Genomic DNA, 26,085 nt, shown 5'->3' with positions numbered 1-26,085 from the left:
ACCCAGCAATCCCTCTACTGGGTATATATCCCCAAAACTCAGAAACATTGATACGTAAAGACACATGCAGCCCCATGTTTATTGCAGCATTGTTCACAGTGGCCAGGACATGGAAACAACCAAAAAACCCATCAATAGATGACTGGATAAAGAAGATGTGGCACATATACACTATGGAATACTAACAGCCATAAGAAATGATGACATCGGAACATTTACAGCAAAATGGTGGGATCTTGATAACATGATACGAAGCGAAATAAGTAAATCAGAAAAAAACAGGAACTGTATTATTCCATACGTAGGTGGGACATAATAGTGAAACTAAGAGACATTGATAAGAGTGTGGTGGTTATGGGGGGGAGGGGGGAATGGGAGAGGGATAGGGGGTGGGGAGGGGCACAAAGAAAACAAGATAGAAGGTGACAGAGGACAATCTGACTTTGGGTGGTGGGTATGCAACATAATTGAACGACAAGATAACCTGGACTTGTTATCTTTGAATATATGTATCCTGATTTATTGATGTCACCCCATTAAAAAAATAAAATTATAAAAAAAAAAAAATTGAAAAAAAAAAAAAAGAATCCTGGGTTCCTGGGGAATATGTAAAGGGACACTTTACTTAAGAAGATATATTTTATGGTTATAAATTAAATTAAAATTTTGAAGACACAAAGAGTTGGGAAATAAAAGGCTCTATGTAGAAGGAGAATAATGTGTAAGGACTGGATGATAAAATATCATGGAATGGTCTGGAGCTCCAATGTTTAGTATAGTGAATAGCAGGAGTTACAAGGAAATCCAATAACATGACTTAAAAAGGAGGTAGGAACCAGATTATGAATACACTGTATGGTAACAGTTTATAATTATTATAGTTTGTGGGAAAAACTAAATAATATTTCACTGGGATAGACTTAATTAGATTTGGACTTAAGACAATTAACTATCTAAAGAAAAATAAATAATAAAGTGCTTTTTATCTCCATTGAAAACTATGATTTAATACAATTTATATGAAGCTCTAGAACAAGCAAATTAAATAATATATTTTTAACGGTACATATATATGTGATAAATATATTTTGAAAATACATGTATTACAAACATGAAATTCTTAGTATTATCAAAGAGTAGCATTTATCATTCAGGAAACAACAGGGAGACAGGATTTCAAGGAGTGCACAGGTAGTAATATACTTAAGTTCTATTTAATTCAGTTTTTCTGAATACACACACAAAGAGGGAGAGAGAGAAAATAAAAATTCCATTTGGTATCCTGTCAACTTGAAAAAAAGATATCTATTTATATAGTATAAAGAACACATACTCAAATAAACATATATTAAACACACATATAATTTTGAGTGGCTCTTTCTTGCACTACTGGTCTTGGAAACAATTTTTTTTTCTCTATCTAAAAATGTGTGTATATTGCCCCTATTTTACAAAATGTAAAACATTAAGTGATAAGCTTTTTTTTTTTTAATTTTAGCTCTATAAATAAGTTTTTCCAGTTTTCTGGTCTCATTTATTTTAAAATTTGTTTTTAAATTTTTGTGTTGACATAGTTTTAAGTGTCCCACTCATTATAACACCATCTACACACTGCACTGTGTCTCTCCCATGCCCCATGCAAGTCTCTTTCCACCCCTATTTTCCCTTTTTGTCTCTCCTCCCCTTACCTTCACCCAACGTTTCCCTTGGGCTATTGCTGTCTTGTTGTCTATATATAAATATGTGATACACACACACACACACACACACACACATATACACTTTGACTAATTCCTGCACCTTCTTTGAACCAGTCCTCTCTTTCCCCTTTCTCTGACAGATGTTCTTCTTTTTAAATTAAGAAGTATTCACATGGCCTGACCTGTGTTGGTACAGTGGATAGAGCCTTGACCTGGAAAGCTGAGGATCCAGGTTCGAAAACCTGGGGCTTGCCTGCTCAAGGTGCCTGTGAGAAAGAACTACAAGTTGATACTTCTTGTTCCTCTCCCATCCACTGACTTTCCCTCTCTCTAAAATTAATAAACAAAATCTTTACCAAGAAATGTTAACATAAAAAGTGATTTCCATGTTATATATTCTAAGTATCAAATATTACATAATAAACTACTTAAATAATATCTTAAAAGAAAATATTTGAAACGTTACAAATAAATTATACATATTACCTAATAAAATATTAAAAACATAGAATGTGACAGAAATAGACTTAACTGTAACATATCAGGTGAGAAAGAATGATTTAACTGTATAGTGAACTCTAGTCAGAAGGATGAAGTCAGGGTCTATAAATAGTAAAGGACGAAGAAAGCAGTAATGAAGGTTGCTCCAAAATGCAATATCAGGAGGATGTTAAAAAAAAAAAAAGTGATCACTGGTGTTAAACACAGCAGAAAATTGAATCCAAAAAGTAAAACTAGATTTTTAAACTCTGTGGTCAATAGTCTACTTTGTCAGCTGTTTTGTGTCCTAGTGGAAGTTAAATCCATATTGCAATAGAGGTTGAATGATTTCTACATTGGAGTTGCTTAAAGTTAATGATTGGTTTAGACGAGTAGGTGCTACAGTTCTTGTCTTGATATTGCAATTATAAAGAAACATACTATATTTAAAAGTGTCTATTACAGAGCAATAAAAAATTACATTTTTCTCATGTATTCATTTATGCTTACAACATTTTTAAATGTCAGTTTTGAATAGTCATCATCATCATTATTGTTATATAAATCTATTGTTATATAAATCTATTATTGTTATATAAATTTTAAGATGCAACAACAGGAAGGGAGATACTATCATGTATCTAAAATAGTTGAGGGATCAAGATTTAAAAAAGAGATATAACACAAATGAAAATTGGAGGCAGACAACATCAACCCTCACTTATTCAGCTCTACAAACAACATACCCAAATGAGGAAGGTATTCACAGACAAAATGGGAAGACAGAGAAATGTAATCCAAATGAATCAACAAGAGAAACTTCCAAAAAATAAACTGAGTGAGTTAGAAATAAGCAAACTACCAGATGCAGAGTTTAAAATAATGACTATTAGAACAACAGTGGATGGACACAATGAGCACATAAAGAAAAAGATAACAAACATCAAAAAGGACATTGAAATAATAAAGAACCAGTCAGAAATGACAAATACAATATCAGAAATGAAAACTACACTAGAAGCAATTAAAAACAGGCTAGATGAAGCAGAGGATTGAATCAGTGATTTAGAAGACAAGATAAATGAAAACACAGAAGTGGAGCAGCAAAAAGAAAAGAGGCTGAACAAATCTTAGGAAACTTAAAGAGAGCTCTGTGACAACCTAAAGAGAAACAACATCCATATCATAGGGATAAAGAAGAGAAAAAACAAGTGATAGAGACCTTGTTCAATCAAATCATAGCTGAAAATGTCCCTAAATTGATGCATGAAAAAGTCACACAAGTTTAAAAAGCACAAAGAACTCCATTAAAGAGAAACCCAAAGAAATATACACCAAAACACATCATAATTAAAATAACAATGCTAAGAGATAAGGAGAAAATATTAAAAGCTGCTAGAGAAAAAAGGCTATCACCTAAAAAGGAGCCCCCATAAAAATGACATCCAAATCTCAACAGAAACACTTGAAGCCAGAAGGGAATGGCAAGAAATATTCAAAGTAATGCAGAACAAGAGCCTACAACCAAGACTTCTTTATCCAGCAAGGCTATATTTTAAAATTGAAGGAGAAATAAAAAGCTTCCCAGACAAAAAAAAATCTCAAGGAATTCATTACAACCAAACTAATGTTGCAAGAAATGTTAAAAGGCCTGTTGTAAACAGAACAAAAAGATAAAAGAATATAGTAAAAGAGGAATATAGGTTTAAAAAATAAAATGGCAATAAATAACTACATATCATTAATAACTTTAAATGTAAATGGATTAAATGATCCAATCAAAAGACATAGGGTAGCTGCGTGGATAAGAAAACAGGACCCATACATATGCTGTCTACAAGAGACACACCTCAAAACAAAAGATACACACAGACTGAAGGTAAATGGATGAAAAAAATTCATGCAACTGGAAATGAAAAAAAAAAGCTGGGGTAGCAATACTTATATCAGACAAAATGGACTTTAAAACAAAGGCTATAGTAAGGGATAAAGAAGGTCAGTACATAATGATAAAGGGAGCAATCCAACAGGAAGATATAACCATTATAAATATCTATGCACCTAATATAGGAGCACTTAAATATATAAAGCAGACTTTGTTGGATATAAAGGGCGAGATCAATAGCAATACTATAATACTTGTGGATTTCAATACCCCACTAATATCACTAGATAGATCCTCAAGAAAGAAAATTAACAAAGACACAGCAGACTTAAAGGACACACTAGATCAACTTGATTAATAGATATCTTCAGAACCTTTCACTCTAAAGCAGCAGAATATACATTCTTTTCAAGTGCTCATGATACATTCTCTAGGATAGACCACGTTAGGGCACAAAAGTGGTCTCAACAAATTTAAGAAGATTGAAATCATATCAAGAACTTTTTCTGAAAATAATCACGTGAAACTAGAAATCAAGCACAACAGAAAAACTGAAAAATACTCAAACACATGGAAACTAAATAGCATGTTATTAATTAACAAAGGGATTAATAATGAGATCAAAGAGGAAAAGAAAATTCCTAGGGACAAATGATAATGAGCATACATCAACTCAGAATTTATGGGACACAGCAAAAGCAGCACTGAGAGGGAAGTTCATAGCAATGCAAGCATACCTTAAGAAGCTAGAAAAAGCTCATATAAACAATTCTGCATCTAAAAGAACTAGAAAAAGAACAGCAAGTAAAGCCCAGAGGTAGTAGAAAGAAGGAGATGCTAAAGATCAGAGTGGAAATAAATGACATAGAGGCTAAATAAACAATACAGAGGATCAATGAAACCATTAAAGATTTAAATGTAAGTCGTAAAACTATAAGCATTTTAGAAGAAAACATAGGAAGTAAGCTCACTGACATATCTCACAGCAATATATTAGCTGATTTATCTTCACAGGCAAGTAAAATAAAAGACAGGATAAACAAATGGGACTATATGAAACCAAAAATCTTTTGTACAACTAAAGACAATATGAACAGAAGAAAAAGACAAACCACACAATGGGAGAACATATTCAATAATACATCTGATAAGGGGTTAATAGCCAAAATTTATAAAGAACTTTTAAAACTCAACATCAGGAAGACAAACAATCCAATCATAAAATGGGAAAAAAAAATTAAATAGACACTTATCCAAGGAGGACATACAAATGGCCAATAGACAGATGAAACAATGTTCAACAGCTTGAGAAATTCTTTAGTTTAGTTTATCTATCTGGTTAAAATTACTTTTGCATTATCTATGCCAGGAAGATAACCATTGTTTCCTCCCTTACATCTCAGTGGTGTTCCACACTCTTATATAGAGTTTTCAATAAGAACTTCAAGAAATGTCATAAATTATAAGATATTATTAGTTAAAAATTTAAGTGCCATTATTTGATATTAAGAATATTATATGTGAGTAGCTTATTTGTACAAAATCTTATTAGTCATGGTTTTGGGTTAAAACAACAATAATCAATGAAAACTAGTATATGCAGAATAATATGTACTTTTCAAAATCTAATTTATTTATACTTTAATTGGGTTTTTAAAATAGGATAAAATGAACTCCAGATAATTATTTAATTTTCTGTTCTTTGGCAAGTAGGATAAGTCACTTTTCTACTAATGTTTGGTATTGAAGAATAGCACTGAATGAAGAGTTGATTCTTGGCCTCTGTTATCCTGTTTACCCAAGCTGATTCTTGGAGTTGGTAAGTTTTTCATTTTTTTTACTTTGGCCTGGAACCTGAAACATCATTGTTTCCCATCCTAATGTCTAGGCTACAAGAAGATGCATTTACTTTGAGAAGTTTATCAATTTGTGCATTGCTTAACTTAAAGGATGGTTATTACCAAGTTTTATTTGTCCTAAGCTGGAATATATCACTCATATTTCTGCATTCTTTAGATAAAATAAAGCAATATTTCTCAGAGCATTTTATGATTTAAAAAGTAAAAAAAAGTAAAGAGTGTTGGTTTACAATGATGAATTTCAAGTGAATTCATCAAACTGTCCATTTTTTATTCCAAATTCTCTAGTAAAATAATATTCTTTCCTATGCTAAGTGAAGTTTCAATCTACTGACAAGCCATCACAAATAACTAAAATCTTTTACCTCTTGTAGCAGACTGTTTAAATGCATAGCACAACATTTGCCACCTACAAAGTGAGCTTTAGTGTCTGAGAATAGTTGAGATTTTCAAGTTTTCAATATTTAATGAATCCTTCCACATAATCTTTCTAAGTAATTAAGAAAATGAAACATCACACTCTTCTTTTGAAGAGGAAGAGAGTACATCAATGCATCCTCAAGTGACATCTGTCAGCACATATGACAAAGCTAACTTGACTAATTAATACAATATTTTAATTGATGTCTATCACAGGGTGGGGCAAAACTAGGTTTATAGTTATTTGCATAAAAATAATACAATAGCTAAAAAATTAAAATGCAAAGATAAACTCTGTATTTTATGTGCTCACAGCTGTAAACCTCCTTTTACCCTACCTGTGTTTCTTTGTCTTTTCTGAATTCTGTGTCAAACTCATAAAAATTTAAAATGTAAATTTAATATAATAACGATGATCATAATAGAAGTATATATGTATATGTAAAAAATGTGCATTTAAAAAAATGTAATTTGAAGTTATAAAGATTACTATTTAACAATATAACCTTTCTTCTGATTAATGTATGCAATCAATGCTGGTATAAATATGCATATACATATGTATATATATTTGTATATGTAAATGTATGCATCTATGTCTTACTTAATCAGTGACTAGATATAATAAACCCTATTTTAAACTTTATTATTTTCTTCCAGTTCAATTGCAATATATTTATTTGAAAACTATGTATTTTCTTCATGTGATCTTCTGTCTCCTCATCATTTAGCTATTATCATTTGTTCACTTATATACCAGATCCAAAAAATAGAAATATTACTCTGTAAATTGATAATCAGCTTATTCTCCTGGAGCTGAAATTGAATTCTATCTTTACCCATGCATTTGGAATTCTTTTCATATTCTTTTAAGTTTAGATACAATTAAAATGCAAATGGTCTTCAACAAATGCTTAGAATAGTGGATTATCTTGCTTGAAATTTATTCAGTCTTAAATAAATCTACTTAGATTTTATATTGAAGAAATAGTCCATTTTGCTAAAAAAAGTGTTTTATCTTCATTATTTTCAAGAAATATAACTATTATATATATACATGTGTGTAACTATATTATGTAATTAGAACTCAACTAAAATGTCTTTTTTATGTTTCTCAAACAAACATTATCTTGTGTTTAAAAAAAAAAACCAGACAACAAAGATAGTTATAAGTGCTTATTAGAATAAATTTCACCACCAAAAGTACACTATTTATTAAATTTATTTAGAGAGGTCCAGATCTGAATCTCATCCTTCAAACCTTTTATGATTTCAGATTACTATTATCCAGGAATTTTTAATTATTTATAATGTATTGTTTTGTGTAATTTCCAGTCACATATGAAAATGAGATACATTTTGTCTAGGCTTTTTCTTTATCTCTTGATTGAATGGTGACCTTCGATAAAATCTAAATTTAAATACAAATATTAAATATAAACCTTGAATATGAAATAGAACCACTGAAGGCTTGACTTAGATATATACACACATAGTAGATAGAGTATGTGTTACCAATGGGCCAGTTTTAAAATAGGGGATTAAAAAATTTAAAAGATCATGGATGTATCTTATATGTATTTATTTATAAATATATTTAAATAAAGAGCTATGAAAAATAAAATTAGGCACAATATAAATACTTTTAATTCTTGTGGAATAGGAATAATATATTTCACTTAAAATTAATACATATTTATATAAGACTTATAATGTATTTCAAATTATTAATGTATGTAAGCTTTTATTTCCTTTCATACATGTACTGTGTGTCTGAAATGAGAAAAGTATTATACTAATAACTAAGAACATAGCAATAAACAAGTCAGATGCTGATGTTTTCTCATGAAGCATGTAATCTAGCTCTGTATATAATATTAATATATTTAGAGTAACTTGAGAGCCATGGGGAATAATACCTGATACTCTAGTAGAAGTTTTTGGTTTTTTTCTTGAATTTATCTGCTTGTACAATACATTTTTGAAAGCATTTCTTTTTAAAGGAAATTAACTGCCCCATCTCTGCTCTGTCCTTTGTGCAAAAGGAAGACTGTTCCCTTCAGGCAAAGATTGATCTGTCATGTTTCTTGTGAACTATAATCGATCTATCTTTCTTTTATGCATCTTTGAAAAATTACTGTTAAAGATCTTAAGCAAAGTATATTTTTAACAGGGAATGGGAATTAAAACAAAAATCTAGGAGAAGCACAACCAGATTTTTTTTTAAGAGAGAGAAAGAGAGAGAAATGGGTAGCATCAACTCATAGTGGTTGCTTTCCATATGTGCCTTGACCAGGCAAGCCTAAGGTTTCGAATTGGTGATCTCTGCATCCCAGGTCCACACTTTACCACTGTGCCACCACAGGTCATAACAAGAAATTAGTTCTATAATATGTGACCTCATCAGAAAATATAAATATTTTACAGCATTAGTTCATGTTGTGCAAATTATTATAATAAAGTAAGACTTAGGCGTGCATAATAATATATTATCCTCACTTGAACAAAAGTAGATTATTGACTATTATTGTTGAATTTGGCTTTGCAAACTCAAAAAAACCAAAAAACTTTTCTGGTTTTCCTTCTTGGAAGCCCTTTTTGAACTACTGTAATCATGTAGCAATATTGCTTCTTGCAGAAAGGCATTCTAATGATTAAATTATTTGAATCATTAAACACTTAGGGACAACTTAAAAGTTAAACTGAAAATCCTTTAGATATATGTTTATCTGATAGTTTTTAACATTAGTTTTGTTTCTTGAAATTTTAATAGTTATATTGTTGTAAGACATACAATAACCCTACGAATATATAAATTTTCTGGACAAAAATGCATTTTAATAGTAGATTTTGTATATGTGTTATGATTTTCTAAAACTTTTGTGTTATACCATAATGTTTTAGAAATAGTAGAATAAAAATAAAATTAAAATATGAAAATAAAAGAATCTTTAAAATGAATGGAATGCTTTTTAATTAGATAAATATATCATCATCTTCATCATCAACAAAATAACAGGATGGGTTTCCTAAAATGGAATAATCTTAAATTATTGGATATTTTATATTTGGATATAAAAACGTGAAATAGAAATATATTTGAAGGGTATAAGAACAGAAGAAATGAACTGTGTCTAAAACAAAACCTTAACCTGACCAAGTGGTGGCACAGTAGATAGAGCATCAGCCTGGGAAGCTGAGGACCCAGGTTTGAGGCACATATGAGAAAGAAACCAATGAAAAACCAAGGTGCTGCAACTATAAATCAATACTTTTTTTTTTTTTTTTACAGAGACAAAGAGAGAGTCAGAGAGAGGGATAGACAAGGACAGACAGGAACAGAGAGAGATGAGAAGCATCAATCATTAGGTTTTTTTGTTGCAACACCCTAGTTGTTCATTGATTGCTTTCTCATATGTGCCTTGATCATGGGCCTTCAGCAGACTGAGTAACCCCTTGCTCAAGCCAGTGATCTTGGATCCAAGCTGGTGAGCTTTGCTCAAACCAGATGAGCCCATGCTCAAGCTGGCAACTTTGAGGTCTCAAACCTGGGTCTTCCACATCCTAGTCCAATGCTCTATCCACTGCACTACCGCCTAGTCAGGCTGAATCAATACTTCTTATCACTCTCCCTTCTTGTCTGTCTGTCCCTGTCTTTCCTTCTCTCCCTCAAAAATAAACAAACAAAGAAACAAATAAATAAAATGAACCCTTAAAGAACTTAAAATTTTTGCCTGACCAGGTGGTGGCACAGTGAATAGAGCGTCAGACTGGGATGTGGAAGGACCCAGGTTCGAGACCCCGAGGTTGCCAGCTTGAGCGCGGGCTCATCTGGCTTAAGCCAAAAAAAGCTCACCAGCTTGGACCCAAGGTCGCTGGCTCAAGCAAGGGGTTACTTGGTCTGCTAAAGGCCCATGGTCAAGGCACATATGAGAAAGCAATCAATGAACAACTAAGGAGTCCCAACGAAAAACTGATGATTGATGCTTCTCATCTCTCTCCGTTCCTGTCTGTCTGTCCCTATCTATCCCTCTCTCTGACTCTCTCTCTGTCCCTGTAAAAATAAATAAATAAAATTAAGAACTTAAAATTTTCATTGGCTACTCTGTGATTATGCTTGACTAGTCTTTGAAACTTATAAATACATATTTAATTGTGGTCATTTTATAGAACCTAAAGTTCTCTATAGTCAAACTACAATGACATGAGTGAATAATAATAGTTATATTATTATTTATTATACATTTTCAATTCATCCAGTGTATTCTTAATATCCTGCTTGTGTATTATACTAACCACAATTAATAGAAAAATTTTAAAGCTCCATTATTCAAAATGTGATGGGCAGTTAGCTAGGCATGAGCAGAGCAAGGATGATGGGCCAGGTACAGAAGGTCACCAGGGCAGAAGGCCTTGGGTGCCTAGCAATGGGCAAAAGTGGGAGAACAAGGACCTCAATCCCAGGTAACATTTCCTTCCCAACTCGAGCATATAGTTGGTCATAGGTTTTGACCCTCTCCTGACCTTTCTATCTCTGGCAAGTTGCGAGTCACTTTAGAAGAGAAATGAACAAGGAGGCAGGAGAATAGCCTTATATGACTTCCATATAAATCTTTGCATGACCACTAACAAACTTTAAGTCCCCAGTACAATATGGTTCTAACCTACATCAAATAATATTAGGAATAAAGCCTCAGGCTGTTGACTACAAAGAGAATTTCAGTCAAACTAGGAATAACATTAGGCCTCCATTGTGTTTTCACTCCAGACCCAGAAATACAGCGAAACCAGGTAAGTAATTCCATAGCTGACCTAAGGACTAGCTCATTGTCTAATAACTCCCTGGAATCAATCAATCACTCAATCAGTGGATACCAGGACCCTGCAAGGATATACCTAGAAAGCTGGAAAGCTGATGAATATTTTTGTCAAGATCTTCCCCTGGGACTCCTGAAATCCCCACCCTTAAAAGCCCTTTGGACGAAGTGTACTTCGCTTTAAGGTTCCTTCTTTTGCCTCTGTAACTTGTTTCCTGAACCCATTTCTTCCATGGCTCACTTCTTCTACCTCTGTGACTTTCTAAATAAACTTTCTCCTATAGTTTGAATCTTGACTCTGAATTCTTTCTTAGCCATAACTCAAGTACAAAGGTTGCTGAACTGTCTGTTCTGACTCGGTGGGTCTGAAAACTGATGCTAATTTTGCCACCGACAAAATCAACTTTCAGACTTAGCCAGTAGATTTGAACTTTATCAATGACTGTGAGTTAGAACACAAATAAAAACTGCCTGTAAAAAGTTGTGAGTCTAATTTAGGTACAGAACAAGTAAAGAAAAATAAAGCAGAAATAAGTGGAAGGTCCTTTCCAGCTAGTTTTCCACGTTTCTTATTGATGTGAACATGAAGCATCAATGGAGGGTATCCTCCACACCACTGATTGTATTCATGCTGACAACTTCATTTCTTATCAATTTACAAAGAAATTCTTAAAGTCAAATTTTTCTAATTTTCAACTTGATATTTATATATTAACTTAAACTCATTATTCAGAGCAATTATTATATATATGACAGTGAAAAGGAGGAACACAAAGTAATAAATGTAAGAAAAAAAAATCAACGTTCAAAACAAATCTCTAATACTAATGCATCATATAATATGTCCTGAGGGAAAATATGAATGATGGGAACTTGATTTTAATGACATAAAAGAGCAAAGAAATTTAAAGTTAAATTACTTTCATTCTCCCAAAGCAAACTCTAATTATGGTTTATATGAAGGGTTATTAGTAAAGATAAAAAACATGATACTAGCCAGAAACAATGAGAAATACCAGGCATTCAAAATTATGACCAGAAACCACATAGATAAAATTTGTGTTTTTCTCTGGTATTGCTCTAATGGCACTGAAGGATGAAAGTATAGGAATTTTTAGAGTACTAGACTCTGAAATGGCAGCTGCTCTTACAATGACCCAGGAAGCTCTTGTGTTCCAGTTCTGTGACTCCAGCCTTCAAGGTTACTCACTGAACATGGTAGCCACTAATGTTCCTGCTGCCACTGCTTCTGCCTCTAGCGTAAACATTGTGAAATATTTCATGCCATGCTGGTATCACTAGCCAGAAAGTGACAATCAAGTAAACAGAGATATTAAAAAACAAAGAAACAAACAAACAAAAAAAACTAAAAAATAAAATCTTTATAGAGTTCTTAGGTATCATCTATGTTTCAATTTTAACACCTATTTCTCTCAAGTAATCCACATTTTGAAATGTTCTGTATATCCGAAATCTTACTTGATATTATAGGTAAAACATAATCACTACATATTCATTATCATGTTAGAGTATGAAATTTGTACTAAGACAATAGTAGGCTTAAATCCTCATTCTATCTATTGTTCTTGAGTAAATTATTTAACATCCTTTTCTAAACTGTATTTTTTTATTTTAAAAATGGATATAACACAAAACTTGCAAGTTGAATGGATTAAATTAAATAAGTATGCTTAGCACCCAGAACCATGCCTGATACATACATTACAACTTGTGTAGTGCCAGCACCAATAGTGGTAAGCATTACCATCAAACACAATGGCAGAAGCTAGAGTTACCTCAGTTTCTCTGTAGAAGTGTGAAAAAATGCTATCAAAGAATTTCCAAATAATTGGTGGAGGTAGACCAGTGATAGTTAACATGTTCCCTACCACCCACTAGTGGGCATTCTAGCTTTCATAGTGGGTGGTAGCGGAGCAACCAAAGTATAAATAAAAAGACAGATTTAACTATAGTAAGTTGTTTTATAAATATTTATTCTGGCCTGACCAGGAGGTGGTGCAGTGGATCAAGCATAAGACTGGGATGCCAAGGACCCAGGTTCGAGACCCTGAGGTCTCCAGCTTGAGTGCAGGCTCATCTGGTTTGAGCAAAAGCTCACCAGCTTGGACCCAAGGTCACTGGCTTGAGCAAGGGGTTACTCGGTCTGCTGAAGGCCCGCGGCCAAGGCACATATGAGAAAGCAATCAATGAACAACTAAGATGTCACAATGCACAACAAAAAACTAATGATTGATGCTTCTTATCTCTCTTTTACTGTCTGTCTGACCCTGTCTATCCCTCTTTCTGACTCTCTTTCTGTCTCTTTAAAGAAAATAAAAAGATTTATTCTACTAAACAGCGAAAATCTGACAGAAAGTACTTGGTAAATAATTATTATTATATGCTTTAACTTGCTGTAACTCTGCTTTATAAGTTTTATAAAGTAAAGTTACTTCTCTACTTTATAAATCACTATTACTGTGGAACCAGTGGGTGGTTAGAAAATTTTACTACTTACAGAGATACAAAAATGGGCAGTAGGTATAAAAAGGTTGATTACCCCTGATGTAGACAATGTCAACAGTTACACACACACACACACACACACACACACACACACACACACACGTCATGAATTAATAAGTACTCTAAAGGGTAAAAGCAGTGGAAATATAGAATTTTGAAGGCAATACCACTTTATTTTTTTTTTTCATTTTTCTGAAGCTGGAAACAGGGAGAGACAGTCAGACAGACTCCCGCATGCGCCCGACCGGGATCCACCCGGCACGCCCACCAGGGGCGACGCTCTGCCCACCAGGGGGCGATGCTCTGCCCATCCTGGGCGTCGCCATGTTGCGACCAGAGCCACTCTAGCGCCTGAGGCAGAGGCCACAGAGCCATCCCCAGCGCCCGGGCCATCCTTGCTCCAATGGAGCCTCGGCTGCGGGAGGGGAAGAGAGAGACAGAGAGGAAAGCGCGGCGGAGGGGTGGAGAAGCAAATGGGCGCTTCTCCTGTGTGCCCTGGCCGGGAATCGAACCCGGGTCCTCCGCACGCTAGGCCGACGCTCTACCGCTGAGCCAACCGGCCAGGGCCTAACACTTTATATACAATATTTAGGTAATAGATTTTTGTGGAAGTGACATTTGAGCAGAAATATGAATGAAGCAAAGGAGAAAGAACATAAATATTTTTTAGAGGAGTGCTTCTGGCACAAGAAGAAACACAAGCACAAAGATCATCAGGTGATAATATACTTGGTGTAGTCAAAAATATTAGAAAGGTTAGTGTGACTGGAACTGTGTGAACAGGAAACAATCATTGGAGAAAAATCATTGGAGAAAAAGTGAGAGGAAAATCATGTGTAATCTTGTTGAATAAATTTGGGAATGGTAAGAATCACAATCTTGGAAAAGTATCCAAGGAACTGTGGAAATTAATATGTTAGGAAGTATTAGGTACTGTTGGGCCAAGATAGATTTCAATGGAAAAGCTTGTTCTCTGTCACAGAGGAGTTTGCAATTTAACAATTAAGATCAGTTACAGAGACGTAAAAAAGATAATTATTGTATATGAAGGTTTACGATAACACCATATAATCTTAAGTAGAGAAATACTAAAATTTCAAGTTAGAGAAAGAATGCTATGAAAAGATTTAAGTTATTTTTCAGTCATGTTTAAATTTAGTTTGAAACTGAAGGGTCATTTAGAATTAGATACCAAATATTCCAGACAAAAGAAATATCACGAATAAAGTAAAAGTGAAGAGAATTCATAGCACACATTTAGGAAGGGTAAAATAAACTTTTCTCTTTCTTTCTTTCTTTCTTTCTTTCTTTCTTTCTTTCTTTCTTCTTTCTTTCTTTCTTTCTTTCTTTCTTTCTTTCTTTCTTTCTTTCTTTCTTTCTTTCTTTCTTTTCCTTCCTTCCTTCCTTTCTTCCTTCCTCCCTTCCTTCCTTCCTTCCTCCCTTCCTTCCTTCCTTCCTCTTTCTTTTTTTATTTTTTGAAGAAACAAGTCCATATAGCAGTTTAGAAATTAGTTGTGGAGGACCACGCATACTAAAATATGGAGTTTGAACTGCTATTTTGGGGCATGTTTTGCAGATATTTTTATATTAGGAAGTCAAGCTACTTTATGTTCTATGTAAGAAAGACAGTGTACAAAGAATCGGAGACCTAAACAGTTATTGTATAGAGCTGTGGAAGTGAAGGCTAAGGAACTTTCTACTAATAATCTCAAACATCAATTTAATGTGAATTCATAAAAAAAAAACACTTCATAGAGGCACTGCATTTCTTAAGAACCTCTAGAAGACTCCTAACAACTTTCTCAGTTTACAGTAGTGAAATAAATCACAGTCAAGGGCTTCTTTAGAAGTTATTTTAACTTTCCATCTGTTCACATATCTGATGGCAACTTTGTGTGGAGAATAATGTCTTGTTGTTCTCTTTCATTCTCCATTTCTTGCAAGAGTGCCTCTTATTGGCAAATTCTGGTCCAGACCTAAATGAATAGAGAATTTCTGGGAAATGAAGTTCAAGGAATCTTCTTTAAAGGTGAAGCTATTGTTGGAGGGAACTGACACTGGTGATCAATGGAAATAGACAACCCAGAAGAGAAAGATGAGAAAACTAAAGTGGACTCTGGACTTTTCTTTCATCTTCACATGAAGCAAATCAACTCTAATATTATTCTTTCATATATTTATTTTGAACAGATTATAATATTAAAATAGAAAAAGAATAAATACTTAAATCTACTGTTTTAGATACAAGTACGTTCTATCAAATACATAAGACAACTATTTTCATGCTGTCTATGAATATTATTCAACCAGCAGCACCCATAGTTTTCTCCAACTTTCTTAATATAAAATGAAGATAAAATTTTTATTATTCTTGTCATTCTCATCTGTTTCTGCTTGTCATTCTTTAATGCTTTTAAAGTTGATGTACAGAATTAAACCCAGGTCGTGAAATATGACTAATCAAGTCCAGGGGGGCTATTTCTTTCAATTATTTTGTTGCTATCTGTATATTTATGTAGCCAAAATGTAAATGTTTTAGAATTAGTTTCGCACTTCTGCCTAATATTGAGCTTGCAATAAAAATTTTCTAGTATATTGCACATGAACTACTGCCAAGCTGGGTCACCTTTCCCAAATAGGTTTTGGAATTATTCACACAAAATCAGTAGCTGAAGCCAAATAAATGAGTGAATGTTCTAAAGGAAAGCTAGAAATATAAATAGCAAACACATATAGATAGCAAGTTAAGATATAGACACTGAGTATCAAGTTCATATCTAAAAAAATCTTAGCAAGAAAACTAAAAATTAGAAAAAAAACAATGTTACTCATGAAATAAATAACAAATAATTAGAGAAAATACAGAAGTTAATTTAATCTTAAAAGTAATAGGAAAACTGGAGTGATTTGCCTTTAAAGCAGCCAACAAAAGAAAAATCATAGCATAACACGCTTGCTCTCAAAACACAGATTGGATAGATTGGATGAGGACACATGCAAGATTAAACAAGGTTAAGAAGCAAATATGTGGTAAGATGTTATAATATCAGACACAAACACTCATTTTAACTGTGTTGGAACTGAGAAAAAATAAAGATCAAAGAAGACAACTAATCAGTAAATTTTCTTCACTAAAATAGCAATGCATGCACATCTAGAGAATACTGAACTTCATGCTTCTAGAAGACTTTGAAATAATTTAAATTTCAACAAAAATGACATAATATATAATTTAGTTATAGTTTCAAAAATAAAATATAGTTGTTAAGAACTCTGTTTCTGTTTTAAATACATTTTACTATAAGATATACATTTTGAAGTGCCTAAAGAAAACTCACTTATGACTTTGTGACAAGTTGCAGAACAGTCGAAGCAGCTGCAGGAAAAACATTTTTATTACTAAATTAATAATTTCAAACTAGAACAGAAGGGACCATTATCCCTCTGGATATGGAAGCATGATGTTCTTTGGCTCAGCAATGCCAAGAGCTCCTAATTGTAATGAAATGCGCATAATTAAATGACTTTAGTGGGACTTTGATATTTTAGTTGATAAAGTATTTGTTTATATTAATTTCATATAGTTCATATAATTTCAATACTAGTACTGTGACCTGTCATAAAATACTTTGAAAGAAGAATTTGACAAATAGAATTACAAAGCCTGCATCTCCTTCCTTATGTTTCTATCTTTACATTTAATTTACTTATCTGATTTAAAGTTTTAAAAATTAAAACAATATTGAAATTCTATCTAAAAAAACATTTAAAAATTATAAATGGGTGTATATAATTAGAGGTTTGAAAAGGTGTTTAATCGCAGACTAAGAGTTTTTTTTTTTAAATAGCAACTATAGAGCTAATGAACTTTATCTCATATACATTCTCTTGAGTTGCAAAGGAAAAATTCTGTTGTTTCAATTATAATCAAATCATCAATAATGTTAATAATAATAATAGCAAAAATGGCTAGTATTTTATATAGGGCCTGCTATATACCAGAGACTATATTAAGTATTTTTCATAATTATTTCTAGGGTATGAAAAGTGATAGATATAAAAGTGTTATAATTAATTATTCTATACTAGAATAAAGAAACATAAAAAAAGAAAATCCACACCTTAATATTAACATATTTAAAGTATACAATTCAAAGAATTTTTAGTATTTCTATAAAGCTATTCAAATACATATATATTGCCCTGGCCATTTGGTTAAGAGCATTATCCTCAAACAACAAGGTTGCAGGCTCTGTCCCTGATCAGGGCACACACAGGAAGTAACCAATCAATGCATGGCTGAGTGGAACAGCAAATGAGTGCTTGCCTTTCCCCTTCTTTCTCCCTACCATCCTCTCTCTGTTGCTCTAAAAAAACAATCAATAAATATAGCTGGATATAGCTCAGTTGGTTCGAGAGTCGACCGGCATGAAAGTTGCCTGTTCAATTTCTCAGTCAGGGCACATACGAGAGCAGCTCAAAGATCCTGTCTCTCTCTCCCTGCCTCATTCTCTCTCTCTCTCTCTCAAAAAAAAAACACAAAACATATATATTTGTTTATATACATAGACTATACCCTCTCCAGGTGGAAAGGGAGAAGAAGAATACTCTGGTAGATTTTCTTACAAAGTCATTAATCCCAAAATGACCTCACCTTTACAAATGCATCTAAACCTAATTACATCCCAAAGCCCCATCTCCAAATACCAGCATATTGGGAGAAGACTTCAACATTAAATTCTGGTTAATTAAGAAAAATACAAAAGAAAAGTTTTTATAGCACAGAGTTCTAGCTCTTTAATTGAAAAAAAAAAGTGTAACTATAAAAGTGAATGTATTTATTATATAAATATAGATATGTCAAGATCAGTTAAGAAAAATTCATTTAAACAACTTTTAAAATCCCAAAGTCAATATATATATATATATCTGTATTGCCTATAAAATAAAAATAAAGCCATAATAAAATCCATTAAGTAATGTTTTACATTGTATCCCATAATAAAAATGTGTCAATCATACAAAATTTATATTAGACTTATAAGAGTTGCTCAGTCCAATGACAGTAATTATTTAACCACTGATAATAAAACTATGCCTCTATTATTAAAATATTAAATCTCCTTACCATTGTGTAGCTGTGAGCCACCTTCATTAGTTCAATGCACCCTTGAGCATCTGCAAATGCTCGGATTCCTAAACAATTGGATGGATGCAAAAGCTTCATGAGAAAATGGCAGCACACATCTACTACTTGGGGAAGCTGAAGAAGGCACGCTGCAGCAAGAAGGTTTTCAATGGTGTCTTCTTTTAATTCCAAACAACCTAAACATTAAATGCAGAGTATTATGAAACTCTTTACAACATTAAATAACATGTACTTATGTATTACTCAAACCATTAGGCTAATCTGCTAAAAATCACTCAAAGCTAGATTAATAATCAAGGTAAATATAATTGCATTATAAAGCGCAGTAATTGCTTTAAGCATCTTGATTTTTTAAATAAAGTTAACTTACAATATTATATTAGTTTCAGGAATGCAACACAGTTATTTAACATTTATATACCTAATAAAGTGATCAACACAATAAGTATAGTAAACATCTGTCACCATTAAAGTGACCAACTTTTTTACAATGAAAAGGACAAAATTAAATTGAAGAAAACAATATCATAAATAAAAGAAACATTTTATTCATTGCAACAATAATACACTATAATATGATAAATGCATAATAAAAACATTTGTAATATTTTATATTGTAATTATACTTACATGCCTATTGATTTTTAATAATAATTGTAAGAAAAAAGTACTCATTGAGATCATATTATCTAAATGAGTACTTTTCCATTGAATGAATATTTTTTGTCAATGTATCATCTTGTAAAATTATATTGAAAATATCCTTCATGTTGAATTTTATGGCAAGTACTGCAGCTAGAATATCAACATTAAAGTTTGATTTCTCACTTGTCCAAAAATCATTAGCAATTGAAAAAACTCTTTCAACTGCTGCATAAGTTCCAGGGCAGCACAATGTAAATTGAACAAGAATAAATAAACTTTCACATGAAATAGGTTCATTTTTGAAGTGGCTGAATATTTCTGTCTTTTATCAATTTTGACGTGTTAATTTTCCCACTGTATTAATTTTTCAGAATTTAAATATACATTCAGTCTTTTAATTTCCTCAAAGAGACAATTGTCGTCTATTTTGATGTCTGGCATTTCTTTAGATAAAAACTCAAGACAAGATTCAATCTGTCCAGGCCATGGCCAGTTGGCTCAGTGGTAAAGCATCAGCCCAGCATGTGGAAGTTCTGGGTTTGATTTCCCATCAAGGCACACGGGAGAAGTGCCCATCTGCTTCTCCATCCCCTCTCCTTCCTCTCTATCTCTCCCTTCCCCTCCTGCAGCCAAGGCTCCATTGGAGCAAAGTTGGCCCGGGTGCTGAGGATGGATCCACAGCCTCCACGTCAGGTGCTAGAATGTTTCCAGCCAAAATGGAGCAACTCCCTGAATGGGCAGAGCATCGCCCCTGGTGGGAATGCCAGATGGATCCCGGTTGGGTGCATGTGGAGGTCTGTCTGACCGCTTCCCTGCTTCTAACTTCAGAAAAATACAACAACAAAAAGAAAAGATTCAATATCTGTCCAATATACTTATGAGGAAGTAAAAAAAAAAAAAAAAACAACCCACTATTGAAACTGTTATTTCCCATAATGTTTGTTTCAGACCATTCTTCAATATATTGAAAACATGTCTAGTAAAAATTCTGCACTTATTTGATAAACTTTTCTGTTATGCCTGGATTTGATTCCTCTAAGTTTGACAATTTTCTTTTTATAATTAAAGAAAGAAATTTTTCTTCAAAATGCGATTTGTAGTAAAGCAAGGCATTCAACATAAGACTGACTACTGTAGCTGAAATGTGTTCACCTTCAATCTTTTGAATTCTTTTGTGAAAAATAGATGCTTATGTACAAAATACATTAATTTCTCAAATATTTTATTATTGAAAAATGATTCCAGGATTTTAGGAAATTTGTTTAAACTTAAAAAATATGAATGGAGAGGCTCAAATAATTGTAGAACACACTCTATAGCAGGCGTTAGAGAAAGCCATTGAACTTTTGAATGTTTTAAAAGTTTTTTGTATTCAACATTTGCTTCTTCAAGAAATTGTTTTAAAATAGCCATATGAGCAGTAAAATGACTAAAATGCAAATAAATTGTAGTTATTATTACCTCTACATCAATTGGCATGGCACAAAACACTGTGCTGATTGCATTTATCAAAGTATGTGCATTACAACCTATTCCTAGTATTTTCTTTTATAGTAACTCTTGTAATTTTACATACACATTATTCACCCCTTTGCATCTTCGCCTACCAAAATTTGTATTTGTATTATCAGCTGTTAGTGCAACAACTTTGGATTTCAAATTGTTTTCATTTATTACTCTGAATAGATTGACAAAATTTCAGAAGTTTAGCCCTCAATGGATTCTTTTTTTAAAAAATATTTTTACTTAGAAAATTAATTTTAAGGGGATGACACTGGTCAACTAGAGCACATAGATTTAGAGGAAACATCTCCAAATCATTTTGACATTTGATTATTTGTATACCCATCACTCAAAGTCAGGTCATCCTCCATTACCCTTCATTTGGTTTTCTTTAGCTCCTCTCCTCCCACCACCATCTCCCTCCCTTCCCTTCCCCTTCCCCTGGTAACCACCACACTCTTATCTATGTCCATGAGTCTCAACTTTGTGTAATGGATTTTAAATTTAAAACATTTATTTGAATGCCCTTGTAACATTAAAATATCTTACCATTATTGGATACAATTTAATTTCATTATGATTTGATGTATCAGATAAAATTGTTACAAATGCCCTAGTTTTCAAGTCCTCTATAAGTATTTTGTCACAGTAATTTTTTTTTTTTGTATTTTTCTGAAGCTGGAAACGGGGAGAGACAGACAGACTCTCGCATGTGCCCGACCGGGATCCACCCGGCACGCCCACCAGGGGGCGATGCTCTGCCCACCAGGGGGCGATGCTCTGCCCCTCCGGGGCGTCGCTCTGTTGCGACCAGAGCCACTCCAGCGCCTGAAGCAGAGGCCAAGGAGCCATCCCCAGTGCTCGGGCCATCTTTGCTCCAATGGAGCCTCGGCTGCAGGAGGGGAAGAGAGAGACAGAGAGGAAGGAGAGGGGGAGGGGTGGAGAAGCAGATGGGCGCTTCTCCTGTGTGCCCTGGCCAAGAATCGAACCCGGGACTTCCGCATGCCAGGCCGACACTCTACCACTGAGCCAACTGGCCAGGGCCTGTCACAGTAATTTTTAAATGATTTCAAAATGGCCTCGCATTTTGTCTTGGCACATGATAATTTTGCATTGTGAAATGTTTTCAATAATTTAGTTGTACAATCCATATTACAAAACTTTGATTGTGAATTATAGTACAAATGTAAATGTTCCCTCCATTGCAACCAACCATTTTTCATCTTTAGAATAATTTGAAGTTTTAAAAAAACTTGTTACTTTACAACTGGAAACTGATGAATCTAATGATTGCTTATGTTTGTTGGTGGTCAAGTGTTTCGTTATCGCTGCTCTGCCCCCAACTGCAATACAAAATTCTCCGCTGCAAATATTGCAGAAAACAATGATATCTTTCTTTGACATGAGGAATGAAAATTCCTTTTTCAATTTATCGTTGAAATGGCATTTTCTCTTTTTTAATTTTTCTATCCCTTAAACAAAATTAAAAATTAAAAATTAAATATAGAGCTATGCAAATGATGCAAGCACATTAGGAACTGAAAATGTTACATCATGGTAGGCAAATTTTCTGTAAGCTAAATTAACAAAACTAAATATCAAACAAAACCACTAATTTGGAGTGATATTTGGGTATATTTTACACTTTCTAATTAAAAAAAATCTATTTTATGCAACTGTTTAATCAAAATGTATTATTAATAGATATGATTTGGGGTTAGATTTCCACTTTAAAACTTAAATTTTGGGAAAATACTTGTAAATGAAATTATACTAATTTGGAAATTATTAAATAGATAATGAATTAATAAAACATTAATTGTGCTTACCTGTCTATGAATGAATATCCACTGAGAAAGAAATAATTGTGAGTCTACAATGCCATATGTGCCATGTCATGTTTCAATAAGAAGTACACTAAGTCATTTGCACACTCCATATATTGCGCTCTCTCTCAAGGTCTCCCATACAAAGCAGATGTGTCTCATAATTACATCTCGCCACACAAATCATCATGTCAAATACAGATACGTCACATCACATGCAATGGATCAACTCTGCATCAATCGAATACGGACATTTACAGATTAGTCTTCCAATGTCAAAAAGGAGGACATGTAGGAGGATACTTTTTTTTTTTTTTTGCTTTGTCATTGTACATTTTTTTTTAATAATTTTATTTTTTTAATGGGGAAACATCAATAAGTCAGGATACATATATTCAAAGATAACATGTCCAGGTTATCTTGTCGTTCAATTATGTTGCATACCCATCACCCAAAGTCAGATTTTTCTCTGTCACCTTCTATCTAGTTTTCTTTTTGCCCCTCCCCCTCCACCTTTCCCTCTCCCTTTCCCCCCTCCACCCATAACCACCACACTCTTATCAATGTCTCTTACTCTTACTTTTATGTCCCACCTACGTATGGAATAATGCAGTTCCTGGTTTTTTCTGATTTACTTATTTCACTTCGTATAATGTTATCAAGATCCCACCATTTTGCTGTAAATGATCCGATGTCATCATTTTTTATGGCTGAGTAGTATTTCATAGTGTATATGTGTCACATCTTATTTATCCAGTCATCTATTGACGGGCTTTTTGGTTGTTTCCATGTCCTGGCCACTGTGAACAATGCTGCAATGAACATGGGGCTGCATGTGTCTTTACGTATCAATGTTTCTGAGTTTTGGGGGTATATACCCAGTAGAGGGATTGCTGGGTCATAAGGTAGTTCTATTTTCAAGTTTTTGAGGAACCATCATACTTTCTTCCATAATGGTTGTACTACTTTACATTCCCACCAACAGTGGATGAGGGTTCCTTTTTCTCCACAGCCTCTCCAACATTTGCTATTACCTGTCTTGTTAATAATAGCTAAATGGTGCTGGGAAAACTGGAAAGCCACATGCAAAAGAATGAAACTGGACTACAGTTTGTCCCCCTGTACTAAAATTAACTCAAAATGGATCAAAGATCTAAACATAAGACCTGAAACAATAAAGTACATAGAAGAAGACATAGGTACTAAACTCATGGACTTGGGTTTTAAAGAGCATTTTATGAATTTGACTCCAAAGGCAAGAGAAGTGAAGGCAAAAATTAATGAATGGGACTACATCAGACTAAGAAGTTTTTGCTCAGCAAGAGAAACTGATAACAAAATAAACAGACAGCCAACTAAATGGGAAATGATATTTTCAAACAACAGCTCAGATAAGGGCCTAATATCCAAAATATACAAAGAACTCATAAAACTCAACAACAAGCAAACAAACAATCCAATAAAAAAATGGGAAGAGGACATGAACAGACACTTCTCCCAGGAAGAAATACAAATGGCCAACAGATATATGAAAAGATGCTCATCTTCTTTAGTTATTAGAGAAATACAAATCAAAACTGCAAGGAGGACAATTTTTGAGGGAGGACGGAACTTAAAAAGAAGGACTGTCCTCTCTTAAAAAGGATGATTGGTCACTTTAGTCACCATACAAAGTTATTATGATATTTCTGATGCTGCACATTAAATCCTGGTGACATTTTATAACTAGAAGTTTATACCTTTTATTTCCATTCATGTTTTACCCATCCCCATCCCCTCCACTCTGGCACCACAATTTGTTCTCTCTATTTATGAATTTATTTGTGTTTGTTTTGTTCATTTTTAGATTCCGTGTATAACTGAAATAATACTATATTTGTACTTCTTTGTCTGCCTTATTTTACTTAGAATAATACTCTCTAGGTCCACTTATGTTGCCCCAAATTTCAAGATTTTATTTTTATAGCTGAGTAATATTTTATTTTATACATATAACAAGTCTTATTATTTTTTTTTTTTTTCCATTTTTCTGAAGCTGGAAACAGGGAGAGACAGTCAGACAGACTCCCGCATGCACCCGACCGGGATCCACCCGGCACGCCCACCATGGGGCGACGCTCTGCCCACCAGGGGGCGATGCTCTGCTCCTCCAGGGGGTCGCCATGTTGCGACCAGAGCTACTCTAGCGCCTGAGGCAGCAGCCACAGAGCCATCCCCAGCGCCCAGGCCATCTTTGCTCCAATGGAGCCTTGGCTGCAGGAGGGGAAGAGAGAGACAGAGAGGAAAGTGCGGCGGAGGGGTGGAGAAGCAAATGAGCGCTTCTCCTGTGTGCCCTGGCCGGGAATCGAACCCAGGTCCTCCGCACGCTAGGCCAATGCTCTACCGCTGAGCCAACCGGCCAGGGCTAACAAGTCTTTTTTATTCATTCATGTACCGATAATAACCTAGGTTGCTTCTATATCTTGGCTATTAGACATAATGCTGCAGTGAACATAAGGGTGTGTGTATATTTTCAAATTAGTGCTTTTTCATTCTTTTACTAAATATCCAAAAGTAGAATTGCTGGTTTTATAATACCTTTATTTTTAATTTTTTGAGGAACTTCCATATTGTTTTTCATTATTGCTGCACAATTTACAATCCAACCAACAGGCACAAAATTTCTCTTTTCACTACATCTTTAAGAACACTTGTTATTTGTTGTCTTTTTGATAATAGTCAATTTGACAAGCATGTGGTGTTATCTAATTGTGGTGAAGATTTGCATTTTCATGATAATTATTGATGCTGAGTGTCTTTCATGTGGCTGTGGCCTATCTGTATGTCTTCTTTGGAAAAATATCTACTCAGTTCTGCCCATTCTTTCCTCATGTAAATATTAAAATAATCAGTACATTGTATACACATGCAGTTTCAAGTAAAATATCTATTTTCGCTTCAGCAGAAATTGTGATTTTTTCCTTTTATTGTGAATTGAAAAGAGCAAAATACATGTTTTACAATATATGTGTACTAGCTTAGGAAAGTATAAATTTACTAAATTTCTGATTATATATGTGTAGATAAATATGGAATGCCTATATGTGATTAAATAATATGTGTATATATTATATACACACATTGTAGATTGTTAAAATTGTTTTTACTCATTTTACCCATGTTCATAATTTTTTATAATTTTTCTTTTTTGGGTCAATTACCTTTTTGTTTTTAAATAATTTTATTTTTTTAATGGGGTGACATCAATAAATCAGGATACATATATTCAAAGATAA

At 33.4% G+C, this 26,085-nt stretch overlaps 1 protein-coding gene across 1 annotated transcript in view; it reads right to left on the bottom strand.

Moving 5' to 3' along the window:
* The window catches only part of KLHL1 (kelch like family member 1), a 446,827-nt gene that overhangs the window by 205,458 nt on the left and 215,284 nt on the right, over window positions 1-26,085 (bottom strand). The window contains exon 4 of the mRNA XM_066235267.1: window positions 18,816-19,012. Coding sequence (XP_066091364.1) covers window positions 18,816-19,012 — 197 coding nt within the window. The remainder of the gene's footprint in view (window positions 1-18,815; window positions 19,013-26,085) is intronic.

The sequence above is a fragment of the Saccopteryx bilineata genome, chromosome 6 (assembly GCF_036850765.1).
Source record: "Saccopteryx bilineata isolate mSacBil1 chromosome 6, mSacBil1_pri_phased_curated, whole genome shotgun sequence".
NCBI lineage: Eukaryota > Metazoa > Chordata > Mammalia > Chiroptera > Emballonuridae > Saccopteryx > Saccopteryx bilineata.
The sequence above is the reverse complement of the archived record's forward strand: the minus strand, read 5'-3'. Positions and strand labels throughout refer to the sequence as shown.